Source organism: Saccostrea echinata, unplaced genomic scaffold, assembly GCF_033153115.1.
Source record: "Saccostrea echinata isolate AGI-Se365-2 ecotype Australia unplaced genomic scaffold, CSIRO_AGI_Sech_v1 ptg000062l, whole genome shotgun sequence".
NCBI lineage: Eukaryota > Metazoa > Mollusca > Bivalvia > Ostreida > Ostreidae > Saccostrea > Saccostrea echinata.
In genome coordinates, this window is record NW_026889811.1 from 1,053,844 (window position 1) to 1,071,629 (window position 17,786).

Below are 17,786 nucleotides of genomic sequence, written 5' to 3' on the forward strand. Positions count from 1 at the left end.
AGTCTGCCAATTATTATTTTAAAAAAACATGAAAGTTTTGTTTCAATTCCAAAAATAAAATTGGGAATATAACTACATGTATAACATTATCATTATTATTTTTCTAAATTTATAGATTAAAAATATAAGGACAGTCATGGATTGTGATAATATGTAGGTTAATAGAGAGCAATCACTCACATCATGATTACATTCACAGGAAAAAAGCAGATTTTTTTTTTTCAAAAAGCAGAATGGTATTATGTTCACAACATAATTTAAAAATATCAATTACTGTCCTATTTTTGTGTATCTCTTGATACTTTTTAAATTGTGTGTCCTAGTTCTAACATTGTCCTTGACCTTTGACCCTGAATCAATGGGCTTCTGTCTTTAGCCACCATGCATCTTTTTAGTAAGTATATATGAAACTGAAAGGACAACAGCCATTCTCTCAATCAATCCACAACGGAATTTATACCTGTACAGGATCCTCTGTCACCTGTAGTAAACTTAGTCTGAATTAAGGATGAAATAAGGTCGGTACTCTTGAGTAAATTAAGGACAATTAAAGGTCAGTATTCTTGAAGCTGAACTAAGGATGATTAAAGGTCGGTACTCTTGAAGCTGAATTAAGGACGATTAAAGGTCGGTACTTTTGAGTCAGAATTAAGGACGATTAAAGGTCGGTACTTTTGAGTCAGAATTGAGGACGATTAAAGGTCGGTACTTTTGAGTCAGAATTGAGGACGATTAAAGGTCGGTACTTTTGAGTCAGAATTAAGGACGATTAAAGGTCGGTACTTTTGAGTCAGAATTAAGGACGATTAAAGGTCGGTACTTTTGAGTCAGAATTGAGGACGATTAAAGGTCGGTACTTTTGAGTCAGAATTGAGGACGATTAAAGGTCGGTACTTTTGAGTCAGAATTAAGGACGATTAAACGTCGGTACTTTTGAGTCAGAATTAAGGACGATTAAAGGTCGGTACTTTTGAGTCAGAATTAAGGATGATTAAAGGTCGGTACTCTTGAAGCTGAATTAAGAATGAATAAAGGTAGGTACTCTTGAAGCTGAATTAAGGATGAATAAAGGCCAGTACTCAACAAATCATGAACACAAGACTGATACAAGACATCGTAATTTCAACCTTATTAATAACCTTAGAACAGTAAATATGAGGTTCATTTTTTCACCTTTGACCTTCAAATAAAAAGGGGTACTCCTCCTTGCATTAACATGGTCTTAAGGATCATACATGTATAGTACTCCTTATATTCAGATACCCTTACTTTGAACTTTGATCTTTTGACCTTTTAGACGAGTAGCCTTGTATTCGTGTATATCTTCCACCTCTGTGGCAGCTGAAAGTTTCAGTGTCTTCACAACATGACCCTCAGGCTGGCCTTGATTTGTAACTATTGGCCCTCAAAAGTTTCCTCTGGTCACTTTCCCTGAGTCTGCATGCTCAATGGTACACTATAAATATCGTGTTCACGACATTGCTAAGGAGACGTTTTTACTTTGACGATGGCAGATTAAGAGTAAGAATTAAGTAGATTGTTTAACCTTCAAGGACAGACATATTTACTGGAGAGAATTATTCTGTCCTCTCTCAAGGTTTTACAATCAAATCGCATCGAAAAGAATGTTCAGTTCACGCATCCGTGTGTTTAACGGAATCACTTGTTTTGAACATATTTTATTGACAATATGTCAAAGGGATTGGACACAAGTTCTAAAAACTTAGATAGACCTCTCCCATACATAAAACGGAATCACTCTTTTAACTTTGATGTTAAGAAATGAAAGTAGAAACTCCTACTTCCTCCCAGATCATTCTAGACAAAATAACGCCTTCCTCTCTCTGTTAAGTCCTCAAATGGTCTTCCTTTCCACATCGGTTTTCTGCAAATGTCAGTATGTCATACTGAAGTACCCTTCCTTGGTAAGCCTACGACATTTTAATTCTACGGAATGATAATATTTACAGCATCTAGTAACCCTTTATCTGTACAATGTCTTTGCCACCGTATAAAGGGCCATTTCTGTGGGTATTTCTAGCCGTGGGTGAAGAACTATATATAACGTTAATGAGTACGTAGCCTGTAACGGATCAGACGAGTTGTTCTTTAGAATATTGAAATCAAAAGAATAGGTGGGCTGTCACTTTCGTCATCACAATATATCAGAAGATTTAGTAGAGTGATGAGTGCTTTAAGCTAAAAATAGACTTAAAACAGAACGGAAGGCGTTCAAAAGATCTCAATTATATAATGCACTAAACATCCATTATCCATTGCCCTGTATTTATAGCTATAATAAATAAATCCAAGGAATCTTAATGATCCACAAAAAAGGCTCCTGCAAACCCGGAGGACAGTTATAATATATAATTTATATTCCAATCAATTCCAGTCACATGACGTTTGTGTGTTATGATAAAATACTCCTCTCTCCCTCTCTCTCTCTCTCTCTCCAACATCAATATGACTTGTCCTCGAAAGACAAGCATTTGCTTACGAGTGTTATGTAAGGGTATTGTGTGTCATTGTAAAGTAGTGCTCAATACTTTTAGAATAAAGAGCTATATTTCAATGCAATGCTGTATTTCAATGCTCCATTTCGCCTTTGCATTTAAATCGGACTTGGTCATTTCTAATGCTAGACCTAAAGACTCTTTTGGTAAAGCAAAACCTGAATGTGAACGGTTGTGATTGAATTTAAAGTTATCACAAAATTATGATGGCCCGATAGGGCCATTTAAAAAGTCTAACCCGTCTCCATATGAGTGAAAAATTCTCGAGAGGGACGTTAAACAACAAACAAACAAACAATCAATCAATAAAAAGTCTAACAGCGTGTTATCAACAACACAACGGCGCGCACCTTAAAACAACATGACGTCGCGCTAACACACAACACGAATTGTGTAAATTTGTGTTAGCGCGACGTGTTTTGTAAAGTTGCGTTAGCGTGACGGCGTGTTTTGTGCTAGCGCGACGGCGTTTTGTTTAAAGTTAAAAAGTTTTCTATTAGCGCGACGGCGTTTTATGTAAAGTCGTGTTAGCACGACGACGTGATGTGAACAACGCCCTATCGGGACACCATACAAAATATCACTTCTTCAACAAAATCGCGATATTAGGGATTTAAGGGGGGAAAACAAAACATAATTTATCATTTAGAACTATTATCAATTACCTGTGAAGCTGTGCCCTTGCTTGGTACAATAGAAATAATAAATAACTGCATGTATCACAGTCTGCACCGGAAGTTTGATGCTGTTTCGTTTGAAGTTACGTTTTCTATAATAGAATTTACTACTTATAGTTGTTTTCTATTATACGTTCTGTAGAGGACGTTTTGGTTCAGTCACTGCTTGCATGAAGCGAAAAACGATAGAAGGAAGTCATTCAATCATAGCTAGATCTCACCGATCATCGGTAGTAAATTTGTGGACATCTTTAAGATCAATTGTGAATGGAACCCCCACCCTACCCAGAATCCAAGATGTCCCTTTTTGCATAGAAAAATAAATTTTAAAAAAACCTGCAAATTCTACAGGTTTTAGTTTTAATATTAATCATCATTTAATAATCTAATTCAGTCATATTCTGAAAAACAAACAATACACAAACATACCATCCTGACTCCAGGCCCCTTTGGAAATGGTATACTATGTATGTATATATCATATATAAGTGGCATATATTTCTGCCCCCTACATGCAAGATAAAGTGTGTCAACATGCTATAAAAGTATGTCTACATGCAAGATAATTATGTCTACACATAAAAGATAATTATGTTAATTGACATGCAAGTTATCTTGCATATAAGGGGGGTGGGGGGGGGGCAGATATATGCCACCATATTTTCCTCTTTTTTTAATTACAAAATAACGAACAGTGGAAGACTTTCATTTTTCACTCGCTGAGACATAACATATTGAGTTGGCAGACCTTCCCTATACAATCAAAGTTTACAAGCATCTCTCTCCTTCCCGAGGCAGCTATTTCCCAGTTTCAGACAAGTCGTCTCTCATCCAGGTTCCTTAAAAAGCCTTCTGACACCAAAATCGGTTAAATGTTTTGAAATGTTCAAGGACTTCTATAATTATCGATAGGATTGTTTGTTTTTTATTGATTACAAAGTTATGCATATTACCGGTATTTAAATGCAGGTTGCTTCCGGAAAAGACGGTGACGTGTTCCGGTTAAGTGAGAAATACCGTAGGCTGAAAAAAGAACATAATTTTCCCCATTTAAAGATAAAGCGAATAAATCTAGATGTCGTTGTCAGTGCAGCTGACATTTGTAAAAACCATATTTCCTAAAACTTTATGCATAATAAAGGAGAAAGTATCAAGTGTGTTGCTGGCGGCTGATAGATAACTGTAAAAAACTTGCTTTACTTCAAAACATAGAAGTGATCAGTCAGTAAACTCTCTCTCTCTCTCTCTCTCAGTTACAGATTAATATTCCTGAATAACTTCGTCTTGGATTGACATCAGCATATCCCCGCTATATTTATAGAGATTTTTATTTACATTAAATGTTCCTTCATCCTGGGCATCATTTTGAACTAGTCTTTCAAGAATATGATTTAGTCTTGACTTGGGTTTGTATCAGATTCCCCACACCCTGGTATAGTTGTGAATTATATCAGGAATTATTATGTACTTCATAAACTCTGAGCATCATTTTGAAAATTACTTAAAGTCAGTTAAACTCAGAATATTAGTAACGACAGCGATAATAATTCAATTCAATTAGTTTATTTACCAATTAAGGGCCCTCATGGGGCAAAAAGAAAGTACATTGTAAATAAACATTTATATATAGTCATATGCATGTAATACAATATACATACACACAAGAGAGAAAGAGTTGCATGATTGATAGGAGAAAGACATAAAAAAGAAGGAATAAACCAGATAGTTTTTATACATATACATGTACATAAATTCTGCAAAATATCATACATCATATATATATGCAAATTTACATATTTATATCATATACACATATTAAAGTACATATTTTTTGCATAATTTATCATAAAACAGTTCACATGCCTCAGACTTGACTTATGGTAATGCTTTTTGTAAAAATCTTCCAAGAGAATTCAAAATATCTAATTCCTCACAATTTAGAATCCAGAATAATTTTTGTTTATCAGGCAATTTTGTAAAATGTTTTACGTTAGATGAGATTAAGTTAAATAGGTCTTCTCTTTCCTTTGTGAATTTGCTACAATGAATAAGGAAATGTTCTTCATCTTCAATTTGATTAAGCATATAATTTTTACATATGACAAACACCATCAGAGCTTACAGCGTGGTAGATGCTCTCATATACTCTGACTAGGACGATAATGCACGAGCAAAGCGAGTTAATCCAAACATCATTTTCCAGTATAGTTTGTAAAATGCTTCTATCAAGACTCACGTTGCTTTACTTATTTAAATACAAGCTGCATTTTGACATACCTAATAGTATTTATGAATACAAATGGAAAACAATGGATGAATAATAAATAAGTATAATCAAGGGTGGATCCAGGATTTTTCCTCCACGGGGGGAGGGGGTTGACATGTCAGACTCGGACATTTTTTTTTATTTTAAACAAAAAGAAAAGAAAAATTAAACAACTTGCCCAAACCCGCAAAAAACCTTTTTTTCAGGGTGGGGGATTAGAAGAAGACACTCCGGCCCCCAACCTTTTTCGGGGGATTGTAAAAATATACACTTTCCGAAGTCAATTTTCTTCAAAAACATGTCTTATTACCGCGTTATAGAGGGGGTACGTACAAGGCCATTTTTTGTTACTTTTACATATAAACTTAATAAATCTGATAATTTCAGGGGAGTTCCGGATCCCCCCCCCCCCCCCCCAGATCCACTCCTGTAAGTGAAAGCTTTTGTAAACATTTAAATGGTGTTATCATTATCTCAAGTAAAATAATATATTCCGCAGAACTAAAAAAATGTATTTTCCAGTAGCAGATGAATTTAAAACACATTGTTCTTTGGCAATTATCAAAATCCCGTGACCCACAAAACTCTTAATTTGCACGTGTGTTTTCGCAGAGTGTGCTCTGCATGGTGGGGACCGTTTCAAAGTCTTGAAAAGGGTTTTTATGTCAATGAATGTTATGAACTGTAATTTTTCTAGCACGTTTTGTTTTAATTGATAATGTATACATTTCTTCTCATTAGTACGTGATACATGTAGTTGTTTATGGATTTATAGGAGACATTTATACACTCCAATTTTCGTTTGGGGTCATCATTTTGGTTTTTCTGCGTAGCGATTGGTTAATTTGTGGAAGATTTGTGGAAGGTTTTCCTCGTAGCGATTGGTTAAATTGTGGAAGATTTGTGGAAGATTAAAGGACAGTGATTAGACAAAAGTCGAGCCAGCTGTTATAGGAAATGTTCTTCAGTCTAAGGAATCTACCAACTTGAGAAGTTAAACTATAAGTTAGGAGTAAAAAAGAATTAATTATCACAATATAGCAAATGGTTCCACTCTTTATTACATTATTAAAATTAAATCTTGTCGGTTAAGCTACAGTACTGTTTGCATGATTATGAATATGATCATTATACTCTCTATACATATCACTCACAAAATATTCCTAATACATATATCAAAATAAATAGATTGAACAACAAAGATGGTTCAATAATGATAATTACAAACAGTTACCGATAAATCTCTAGCCTATTCAATAAAGGATAGGAATATTACATCCATTTGGTTGACGAAAATAGGGTTAATGGCAAAAAAAGAGAGAGATGTCCATCAAAACAATCGCCTGAGGTAAAATTTTCACTAGTTCAGCTGCAGTATGTAACTTGTACTAACCAACCTGAGTAAGAGGGGCTGATAATCACGGATCAAATGAACAAAATATACTAGTGCATGTTTGTTAAAGTTTGTTAAACCCCCTGTGCAACGTAAACCGTTTTGGAAAATGCGTAGGTCTGTTTTTCAATTAACTGAATCCTGGCGTGGTGACATTTTTTTTTCGTTTTGAAAGTCACTTTATCTTTCAAGTCAGCAAAAAGAATTGTTAAACACTTTAAAGAATTAAGTATTACCTTTCTGAAATTTAAAATAAAAAAAGGAATTAAATTATGTTCACATATCATACTGCATGATAAAATGATTCTATTCAATATGGGAACAAAATAAATGACAGTATTTAATAGTAAAGCCTGCTTTTTCTTGAGATTTATCCGAGTTTTACCAATTTGTCATTCAACACAGAAAGATTAATCTTAACCGAATCATTCCTAATCACGAATCAGAATAATATTCTGAATTGAAATAAAAAAAAAAATTAAAAAAAAATTGTATATAACAAATTCACATCTATTGTATATCCTTCATCAATTAATTTCAAAATGAAAGAGTGAAATAATGCATATAACTGAAACAGAAGTAGATATATATAGATGAAATAAAAATAGTACCAAGTGCATGAAGTGGTCTTACAATGGTGAAAATAGTGGACCAGTTTGTTTACTTAGGTGTTGTTTTGAATTTTAATGGTATTTTTTATTACTCAAAAACAACTAGCAGTACAAGGCTGCGAAGCATTGTTTGCTCTTAAATCATGAAACAACTACATATTAAGCACCATACTTTACTCTCTCTTTTTGATACTGTTAATCACTTTTTGTTCGCGAGAACTTTATTTTCGCGTAATTACGGGAGACTGACTGCTCATGAAAATTTCTATCTCGCGTAGATTAGTATTATAAAAGATTATATAGAGCAATTACCGAAATTCGTGAAAATTTTGTCTTGCTTATAAATACCAAATAACAATCTGGCAAAAATAAAGTGTCACGAAAATTAAGTGATCAACAATACTCAAGTGTGTCGTATAATCTAAATTACGGTTGTGAAGTCTGGGGTATCCTAAGAACTGGTATAACAATCAAACAATTATCTTACTTATGTAATTTCCTTTTTCATTACATTTTTGAATGCACACAGAAAGAAACCAAAGAGGGTAGATAAAAAAAATAATCTCATATACAGATCTATTACAGAGAAATTTGAACAATTCTTTTGAACAACAAACTGTTTAGTATAAAAAAAAAATAATATGCAAAATCTGTTTGTTGTCAAACAAATCTTAGAAATAATTGACTTGAATGATTATACATGATATTTATATTCTAATACTGTTTATTATGTATATACATGTATTATAAGACCGCGGAACATTAACTGGCAAAATTGGAAATATGCAGCTTACGCCATTTTCATCTGTTACAATCAAAACATTTAATGATAGACAATGGAATGGGCGGGTACAATTCACACGGACGTCTGAGAAAACATTGGATTGAAATTCTAGTTTGAAAATCATTTTCAATCCACCTCAGTTATGCTAAAAGGCAATGAGTTATTGATTGACCCAGAAGACAAATAATTTCAATTTCGTAATATGTTGAAGTTTAAATATATAAATCAGAATTTCTTACCAGTGTTTTTAAAGAAATATAAAGGGACAAATATTTAATTTCTGTTAGGTATGTGCATGCATGTGTTTGGGGGTGGGAGTGGGGGTTGTGGAGGAGGCTGAACGATCTTGGAAATAAAAAAGAATTTTTTTTTAGTTTGGACAACCCTTCCCTGCTTTTGATTGTCAAACATTTTTCAGTTCAGACAAAACTAAAGAAAATACCTCCTGTCATCCTTGAAATAAATATATTTTGTCATGTGAAGGCATGATCTGACTCGACAATTTTTACCTTTTTACCCCCCCCCCCCTTTTAGAATCAAATAACCATCCCCTGAAAAAATAATCTCTGTCTTCTATGACTTTTACGTGTCCTTGGCATTATATGCTAAAAATTCATATAAACAATGATAAATACGAATTTCAAACAACATGTATTTGGCAATTGAAATTATTTGTCTTTTGGATCATACATTCATTTAGACAGCTCAGTTGGATTGAAAATGAATTTCAAACTAGAATTTCAATCTAATGTTTTCTCGGACGTCCGTGCCGAATTGTACCCGCCCTTTTCATTATCTATCACTTAATGTTTTGACTGCAACAGATGGAAAAGACGTAAGCTGTATATTTCCAATTTTGCCAGTTAATGTTCCGCGGTCTTATTCTCCCTGTGTTTGTAAATTCGCCTTCATTCCTTCTCTCTTCAATATAAATTTTGTACATTTAAAATTTAAAAGAATACATTCGTTGTCATTGTTTTGCATACATTTTAAATTGCAATTGCAAATCAAGAACAATTTTAACATAAAATATTGGAAAATGGGTATAAGATTAAGTGATTCACGTATATTTGTGTGGAAACTCATTGAGCTGCACGCCCTCTTGTTTACAGGTAATTATATGTAACGATAAATAAAGGTCAAAAAACGGGCTGATTGAGAGTTAAATCTGTTGACATTTCAAAATACATACATAAAAGTCCTGTTGTTGAGGAAAATGCTTTTTTAAAATAAATAATTTTCATAAGTACTATTTTTTTTATTACTGCTAAACGATATTAAAGCCGTTGTCTGTTATCCAGTTACTTTAATTTACTCAATAATTATTCTCAGTTAAAGCATTTTTACTGAACAACCTTTTCAACCCTTTGACGTACACTCTCGATTGTGCAATTACTCCAACCAGCAATTTAAAATTCATTCGATATTTGTAAAGTGGTCAAACAGGTGACTACATTAGACATTGTTTGTATTCCTACTCATCCATGGGTGTCCGAGGTGAGAATGAAGAACGGTGTGAGACAGTATATAAAGACAGGGGGCCTCCCACACCAACACACGACCCTGAGACCCACAGAACACCACATAAACACACAGATAAATATGGCCCTGGACGAAATTAAGAGTAAATTCGAGGGGAAATGGCAGTATGTGAAAGCGGAGAATATGGAACCTTTTCTTGAGGCTATGGGTAAGTTATAAAGAAAATTAATATTGAACGTCCATGCATGGTGGACATATATTTTTTTAATTCATTCATACAATAGCCCAATATTCTAAAAATTTGTATCTTAAATATTTTAAAATATACAGTAAAGCTATACAACTTAATTGTGTAAAAATGCGTATTTTGCGTATACGAAATTTCTTTCCAGGAAAAAAAAAACAATGCAGAGTTAATTTGCCATTTTCTCGATCTCAGATGTGAGGAAAATGTTCTGAAAGTATTTGAAAAATACGTGTTATTGAGTATTTTTCAGCTGCAGACCTGTAGCTCTCTGGTCGTCCATCTCAATTTTTTTCAGACCAGCGAGCTATACAGATCTGCATTTAAGTATTTTTAAAAACGAACGTGTACATGTTAAAATTTTGTTACCATTAAATGCCACTACAAACTACCTTTTTTTGTTTAAAAAAAAAACATGATTAAAGCTGTGTGATATGAACTAGTGGATATGACAAATGCCTTTGCATTTCTAGGAGTTAATGTCATTAAACGGAAGGCTGCCGCTCAACTTAAGCCGACCTTGATTATCACGGTCAAGGACGGGAAGGTCGAGGTCATTAGGAAACTCCCAATGAAGGAAATGAAGAACCAGTTTGTACTAGACCAAGACAACGACATCAGCGACGCCGACCATAAATTCAAGGTATGTAGCCCGCCTGCGTCTGAAAATATAACAAACACATGTACTATAGAAAATAATGCTACTTTATGGATACGAATAAATAATAACATCTATCAGATGACCTATTTTTGCTGGTCAATAAACTTTGTTTGGTTGTGCCTCCCCCCTCCCTCCCCTTCCAGCTTAAATTGCTTCAGGACTACATACGGGCTTGTATGTACAAGTAATCATGTTTATCTGTCTTGATATTACAAATACTAACTAATGGAGACCTGCCCTTCTCTACAATTTTTATAAATATGCCAAATGACTAGAGGACATACATATAGTTATAATAGTCGATTGTATTTAAGTTCAAAGCTTTTTTCACTGAATGGAACAGAAACAATATGGGTGAGTCTAGTGAAACAATAGAAAAGAAGGAAAAGTCTTTAGGCCTATGGTAGCAAATAAGATGGTAACAAACAGTGCGAAACGAGAATGGGAGAAGATCAAACATCTTGGATTGAAGATGACTATTTCTTTGATTAAATATTTTGTTTGAAGGTGATGTTCACATATTCTGACGGGAAAATGAAAATGGATTTTAAAGCGGTGGATGGTAAATCTAAAGACAATGTGGTAGTGAGAGAGCTAGAAGGAGATAATCTAATCCAAGTAAATACTTATTCATATATCATCAATAAAATTTTCTTAAATAAAAATATCAATTTATGTGCGTTTGATTTGTCAACTTATTGACAACTGTGAATTATTCAGTGTCATGATTGTCCTTTCTTTCTTTTTTTCAGACTGCGACTTGCAATGGAATTACAGCGAAAACAACATTTAAGAAGTTCTAGATCTGTTTAATTTTGTACGTGTTTATTGTTGTTTATTTGTAAATAAAATTTTTATTTCTATATCGGAATATTTACTTTTTATTCATCAAAGACTATTCATATATTTATAGAAAACATATTTGAAGAAAAAGTCACATCATATATTAAGTAAGCACTATGTACCTCCACCAGCCTTCGAAATCTGAAAATAAAACGCTACTTTTTTTTATATTACTGTGTGGCAATTTCAAAGTAAATAAAAGAATTTAGAGGACAAAAAAAAGACATACAGTGTATATGTGAATTAAATTTTGATTATTAATTAAATATTGATTAAATATGTACTAAAAGAGCAATTTTGTGATCAGGATGTGACAATTCCTTTCATGTTGCACTAGACTAGAGAGACTGTACGCACGTCCTAGACTGCGTAAACTGGACCTAGACTGACCGAAAATATGATATTGAGACAGGTCCTATACTGACTGTAAACAGGACATTGAGACAGGTCCTAGACTGACCGTAAAATGGACATTGAGATAGGTCCTAAACTGACTGCATGTAAACAGGATATTGAGATAGATCCTAGACTGACCGAAAACTGGACATCGAGACAAGTCCTAGACTGACCGTTATCTGGACATTGAGACAGATCCTAGACTGACCGTTAACTGGACATCGAGATAGGTCCTAGACTGACAGTTAACTGGACATTGAGATAGATCCTAGAGTGACCGAAAACTGGACTTCGAGACAAGTCCTATACTGACCGTAATCTGGACATTGAGACAGGTCCTAGACTGAGCGTAAAATGGACATCGAGATGCATCAAACCTAATTCAAAATCACTTCCCACATTAAAATAACAACTTGTGGAATTAAGGGTTGGCGTAGGGAAAGTAAGTTCCAATTTGTTGTCAGATAGTAATGCATTAATTTATAGATATCTGAATATCAATTTAATATTATGTTAAAACGCGTTTGGATATTAGCTTCATACAAGAACTAGTAATCAAAAGTTGGAAGTTGCATAAATATGGCATTGCCTTCTGCACTCATTGTACCCCTCTCTGGAAACACCATGGACCTGCCTTTTCGCCTTAATTCAAATTGACTTGAAAACATTTGTACAGTCTAATATACATGTAATAGTAATATGAAAATGGTTTAGATTTTTATTTTAAACTTACAGAACGGCCTTAACGCCTATTATGTAGTAAGTTCTGTAAACCAAATCAACAAAATATTGAACTTTCATTAATTGTAATTAATACTTGATTACAAAGTAATCATTACAATTTACGTTCAATCAGTTGTGTTATCCCATTAAAATCAATCATATTATTATATAACAGAAAACTCGAAATCTACTATATATCAAAGTCATGGTTCACATGGTAAATTTTACATTTATCCCGTAATCCTATTCAATATGGCGTTTCCTCGGCGTATATTCCTCTGGTCTACCCGGGGTATTTTGCAATATTCTGAAAAAGGATTAAAATCGAGAGTGTATTTTAAAATTACCAATAATATTTATAGAATTGATTCTTCAATGCAGCCGAGCGCTGTCGGGGTCACAAGGGAGAACAGGCTGGGGATATAAGGACTGACAGATTTCGGTAGGACGGTCCTAGCCTCCATCAGAGTAACCATGGCACTGGAAGAAATCAAGAACAAATTTGAAGGGAACTGGCAATGTGTAGAAATAGAAAACATGGATCCTTTCCTAGAAGCTATGGGTAAGATTGATGTAATCACATAGGCTTACATGTTTATATATTAGACGTGGAAACCAAATGGAGGAATGGGGGACTCTCACCATAGCAATGCTATAACAAAGTTCTTAAGTAGTTTGTGCCTGACAATATTAGTGAATTGTGTCAAGATATATAATCATTTGATGTACGTAGAGTCATTTCATTGTGATATTGTGCAACACAGCAATTAATTATGAATCTTAAAGCTCCTGATAATTTGCACCTCTGAAGTTCCAATTTATTTTATATTTTCCAAAATAATGTCAAAAACATCGCCCATGCAATTCGAATCTATTGCAAATAATTTAAATCCAATACCAGGGTCTATAGGAAACAAATTGTTGCGGGGTTCGAAAGGTGTGACTACAGATTACTAATCTATAGGGTTTTGCATCGATTAACGAGGGCCAATCGCATCTTTCCATGTTATAGGCACTCTGTAACAACCTGTCAATAGTTAATACATCAATACATGTACATGTTGCATTTGACGAGATGCCTCATGTACACATGTTCAAGAATGAAAGGTTTTAACAGTAGAAGGGAATAAAGCAGCTATAATTAGTAACCAGTTATAAAGCTTTAACGGTTTTCTAAGCTCTCGCGTATGAGAAATAACTGCTTTTTATGTTAGGGAAGAGAAGATTTTATTTGTTCAGAAATACATTCGAATGCAAATTTGAAAAATCGAATATTTCTTTTAATGAGTATTGATTTTGTTGCATCCTGTCTAAGCGAAAGATATAAAGCAAAATTGTTCAATTAAAATGTACAAATATTGCTGTCAAAAAGTGTTCAATATCGAATATTACCTATCACCATAAAGTCAAACTATGTAAAAAAAAAAAAAAAAAAACTACTTTTGGGTAGTACGCAAAGAATACTGTTAGAAAGGTAACATTGTTAACAAATACATATACAAAATATTATGTACAACAATTAGATAAATCTATTGCTGTACAAGTCAACCCTCTGTGTAGTCTTTGATATCGATACTTTAGGGTAATTAAGATTTCAATAAGCGACAACAGTCACATTGATTTTATATACTTATTGTACGCTGATTTCTCTATTTCCTTGACTTTTATCAGGTACATGTATATAAAACAGAACCTCTTCTGTATTCCTGTAAAAAAAATTTAATAAAATCTCACTGATTTCCTTCTTTCTATTAAAAAAACATAGGCGTGAATATCATAAAACGTAAAGCAGCAGCTGTACTGAAACCAAACCTGATCATCACCGTAAAGGACGGTAAAATGGAGTTTGTGCGGAAACTGCCTATGAAGGAAGTAAGGAACCAATTTGCGCTGGATGAAGAAATAGAAGTATCAGAAGATGGTCATAAATACAAGGTAAGCTTTCAGACATTACAGAAGTGACGTCATAAATACAAGTGCTTTACAGATGTGACGTCATAAATATAAGGTGTCATTAAAGAGACGTCAAGGTACCGTTATAGAAGTGACGTCATAAATGCAAGTACCATTACAGAAGTGACGTCATAAATACAAGTACCATTACAAAAGTGACGTCATAAATACAAGATGCCATTCAGGAGGTGATGTCATAAGGACAAGGTACCATTTTAGAGGTGAGGTCAGAAAGCCGAAGACGTGAATTAATAAATACAACGTATTCTTCTTGTAATTAAAATTTTACGAACACTTAATTTATTTCAAATAACTTTATAATGCAACTTTGTACATTGTTCAATTACTTTTTAAAAATTTGAAAAGATCGAATTGTCATTCAACTTTTATCTTGATTGATATTCTTAAAAAAATATTTTCATTAAAACCTTGTATATTAAACTCTTTCTAAAAACGTATCATAATATACTAAATATTTCCTTTGCAGTTAAATGTAAAAAAAAAAAATAGTTACTTGCTTCATATTTCAGGCAAAAGTGTCCTACTCTGATGGAAAGATGATGATAGAATTAAAAGCTGTAGATGGTAAATCGAAAGACAATGTTGTAGTAAGAGAGATAGAGGGAGAGAATCTAATCCAAGTAAGTGATCAGTCATTGTAACCATGATAGAGATAATCTAATCCAAGTAAGTTATCAGTCATTGTAACACAGATAGAGATAATCTAATCCAAGTAAATGACCAGTCATTATATCAGAGATAGAGATAATCTAATCCAAGTAAGTGATCAGTCATTGTAACCAAGATAGAGATAATCTAATCCAAGTAAGTGATCAGTCATTGTAACCAAGATAGAGATAATCTAATCCAAGTAAGTGATCAATTATTGTAACAGAGATAGAGATAATCTAATCCAAGTAAGTGATCAGTCATTGTAACAGAGATAGAGATAATCTAATCCGAGTAAGTGATCAGTCATATTGTAAAATAATGGGAGATCTATCTCACCGTGTGGCCAGTCTTTTTTTAAGAGGGATTTAATCTTCCAAGATTTTAATGCTTTCCCTTAAGCCCTTTCCTTTTTATTTTCCTGGCCATGGCTTCCTTTTTCGTTATACTTCATCTTATGTAATATAGTGAGGGACGTGTCTCTTTTTGTATTTTCTTCTTTTTTTTCCTTTTTGGGGATGGGGGTGGGATGTATTTATTGTTTTTAATAACATGTGACAAGGTAGGTCACAAATTTATTCAGCTATACCCTTGTGATGCTTATTGGATGAAATTATAAGAATATGTCATCTTCCACAGAAAAATACCCAGTTTTCTTTTAGCTTGTCAAGGCCAAAGGTGGTATTATATGTGTAGTGATAGTAGATAATGATGAAAATATGTCATCTTGAAGAGATCTTCAGATAAATGTTGATCATTTTTTAAATGTCAAGAAGCCAAGGTCAAATCTAATGACATATTCAAATTATCGAAATTACTATTGTGAAATTTGACAATTACACTCAGGCTGTATGTTTAAAATAACCAAAACAGAGATAAGCTCGACATCTAAACAAAACTGTTGATGGAGACAAAAAGGAAGATGGACATCCTAAATTTATTTTACAATCAAGCATATTGTGAAATTTGATAAACATGCACTCAAAATATAAAAAGTCGTGAAGATAATTTTTCTTACAATTCAAAATATGAAATAAACAAAATTTATGATTAGGACATCATAACAATTTTGATCTTTTTCAGACAGCGACTTGCAACGGAGTGATTGCGAAGACGATATTCAAAAAATCTTAGGTTCGGAGATTTTTTTTTTCATTGTGAATTGTGGTATTGTGTAATAAAAGGCTTTATGTTGTCCAGCGTTTTGTGTTTATTAGAAACTCGTATTCGTACTTACACAGAGGATTACATGCACGGATCTAGAAGGGGGTCGGGGGGGTCTGCCCCCCCCCCCCGGAATTTGCAGTCATTAAAAGTATATACTGAAGCAAAAAAAAAAATTACTTTGGAACCCCTCCCCCTAGAAAACCTGGACCCCACCATCACCACCACGAAATAGGTGTTTTTCACGTAAGGAAAATGGATTATATGGGTTTTTTTTTTTTTTTTTTTTTTTTTTTTTTTTTTTTGCTTGTCAAGAAATTTTTGGGTGGAAATTTATTTGACTGAGTTGGACCCTCTCTGGAAATAATTTCTGGATCCGCGCCTGAATTATTGTCTCATTCCCTGAGGAATTTCATTATTATACTAGAACTTTCCAGTGTCCATGCACCCATCATCTAACACTTTTTTGTCGTTGGAACCATTCTGTCCATTTTAAGATGCAGCAGCTTTTATGACAAGACAAAACATTGAGACAAAGTCATGCCAGAATTAAACCATGCAGCTGATAAATTCTTCTTTTTTTTAAGAAAAAATAAACGAAGTATTGGATTAGGCACATGTTCTAAGAACGTACTTGGGCCTCTATCTGGTAGACCAAAAAAAAAAAAAAAAAATTCACAACAATTAAATTTCATCTGTCCTAGAGTTCGTACAGAATAAATTAGCTTACAGCACGAATGCTAATTTTGCATAATATTTTAAGGTAATTTACTAGAATACTGAGTACACACGAAGAATAGGTCTAATTGAAAAAAATAAAGTTGTTTATTTTCACCGAGAAAAGTGAAATATCCACCAGAGTAAAGTATGGGCGTCAACAAAGTTCGTGGACATTGATGTTTTAATTAATGAAATAGATATATATATATATCAATAGTATTTTATTGATGTTGAAACTATCAATTTGTTGATGAAATTTCCATCACTGAGTGAATGTGTTCGTATTTGCAAGGAAATAAATACTGGTATCGAAATTATTAAATTCCGGTTTTACTTCCGATTCCTCTCGGTGTCTTAATTACAATAATTATGGTGAAATCAGTTGGACTCTAGGAGCTAGCCAGTGACAGATAAATATGGAAATCTTCAGAGGAGTCACGAGCTGTATAATAAAAAGTGATCAGTATCATTAATCCGGTAAACAAAAAGAATCGTGAACACGGCAAAAAAACGGGCCCCTGGAAAAATTACGAAAAGAAAGTATGTCCGAAATGGAAAAAAGGGAAAAAAATGTGGCTGTCAGCCGCCGGAGTGTTCCGTGCCGGAACCCGGGATTGAACCGGGGGCCTTTAGATCTTCAGTCTAACGCTCTCCCAACTGAGCTATTCCGGCTGACAGTTACTT

The 17,786-nt window shown here is 33.6% G+C and overlaps 2 protein-coding genes and 1 non-coding gene across 3 annotated transcripts; 2 read left to right on the plus strand and 1 right to left on the minus strand.

Annotated features, from left to right (window-relative positions):
- The first annotated feature begins 9,840 nt into the window (after window positions 1–9,840).
- Window positions 9,841–11,437, plus strand: LOC133175241 (fatty acid-binding protein, intestinal-like). The gene is made up of 4 exons (XM_061310343.1): window positions 9,841–9,937; window positions 10,447–10,616; window positions 11,142–11,252; window positions 11,387–11,437. The coding sequence occupies exons 1-4, from the start codon at window positions 9,850–9,852 to the stop codon at window positions 11,435–11,437; spliced, it is 420 nt and encodes a 139-aa protein (XP_061166327.1). The 5' UTR covers window positions 9,841–9,849.
- Window positions 11,438–13,070: 1,633 nt separating this feature from the next.
- LOC133175242 (fatty acid-binding protein, intestinal-like) lies at window positions 13,071–16,359 on the plus strand. Its single transcript, XM_061310344.1, has 4 exons — window positions 13,071–13,158; window positions 14,362–14,531; window positions 15,080–15,190; window positions 16,302–16,359. Exons 1-4 carry the CDS (start codon window positions 13,071–13,073, stop codon window positions 16,350–16,352), a joined length of 420 nt encoding a protein of 139 aa, XP_061166328.1. The 3' UTR covers window positions 16,353–16,359.
- A 1,342-nt stretch (window positions 16,360–17,701) lies between these two features.
- Window positions 17,702–17,774, minus strand: Trnaf-gaa (transfer RNA phenylalanine (anticodon GAA)). The gene has a single exon. It is a non-coding gene; the product is annotated as a tRNA-Phe (tRNA).
- Window positions 17,775–17,786: the final 12 nt, after the last annotated feature.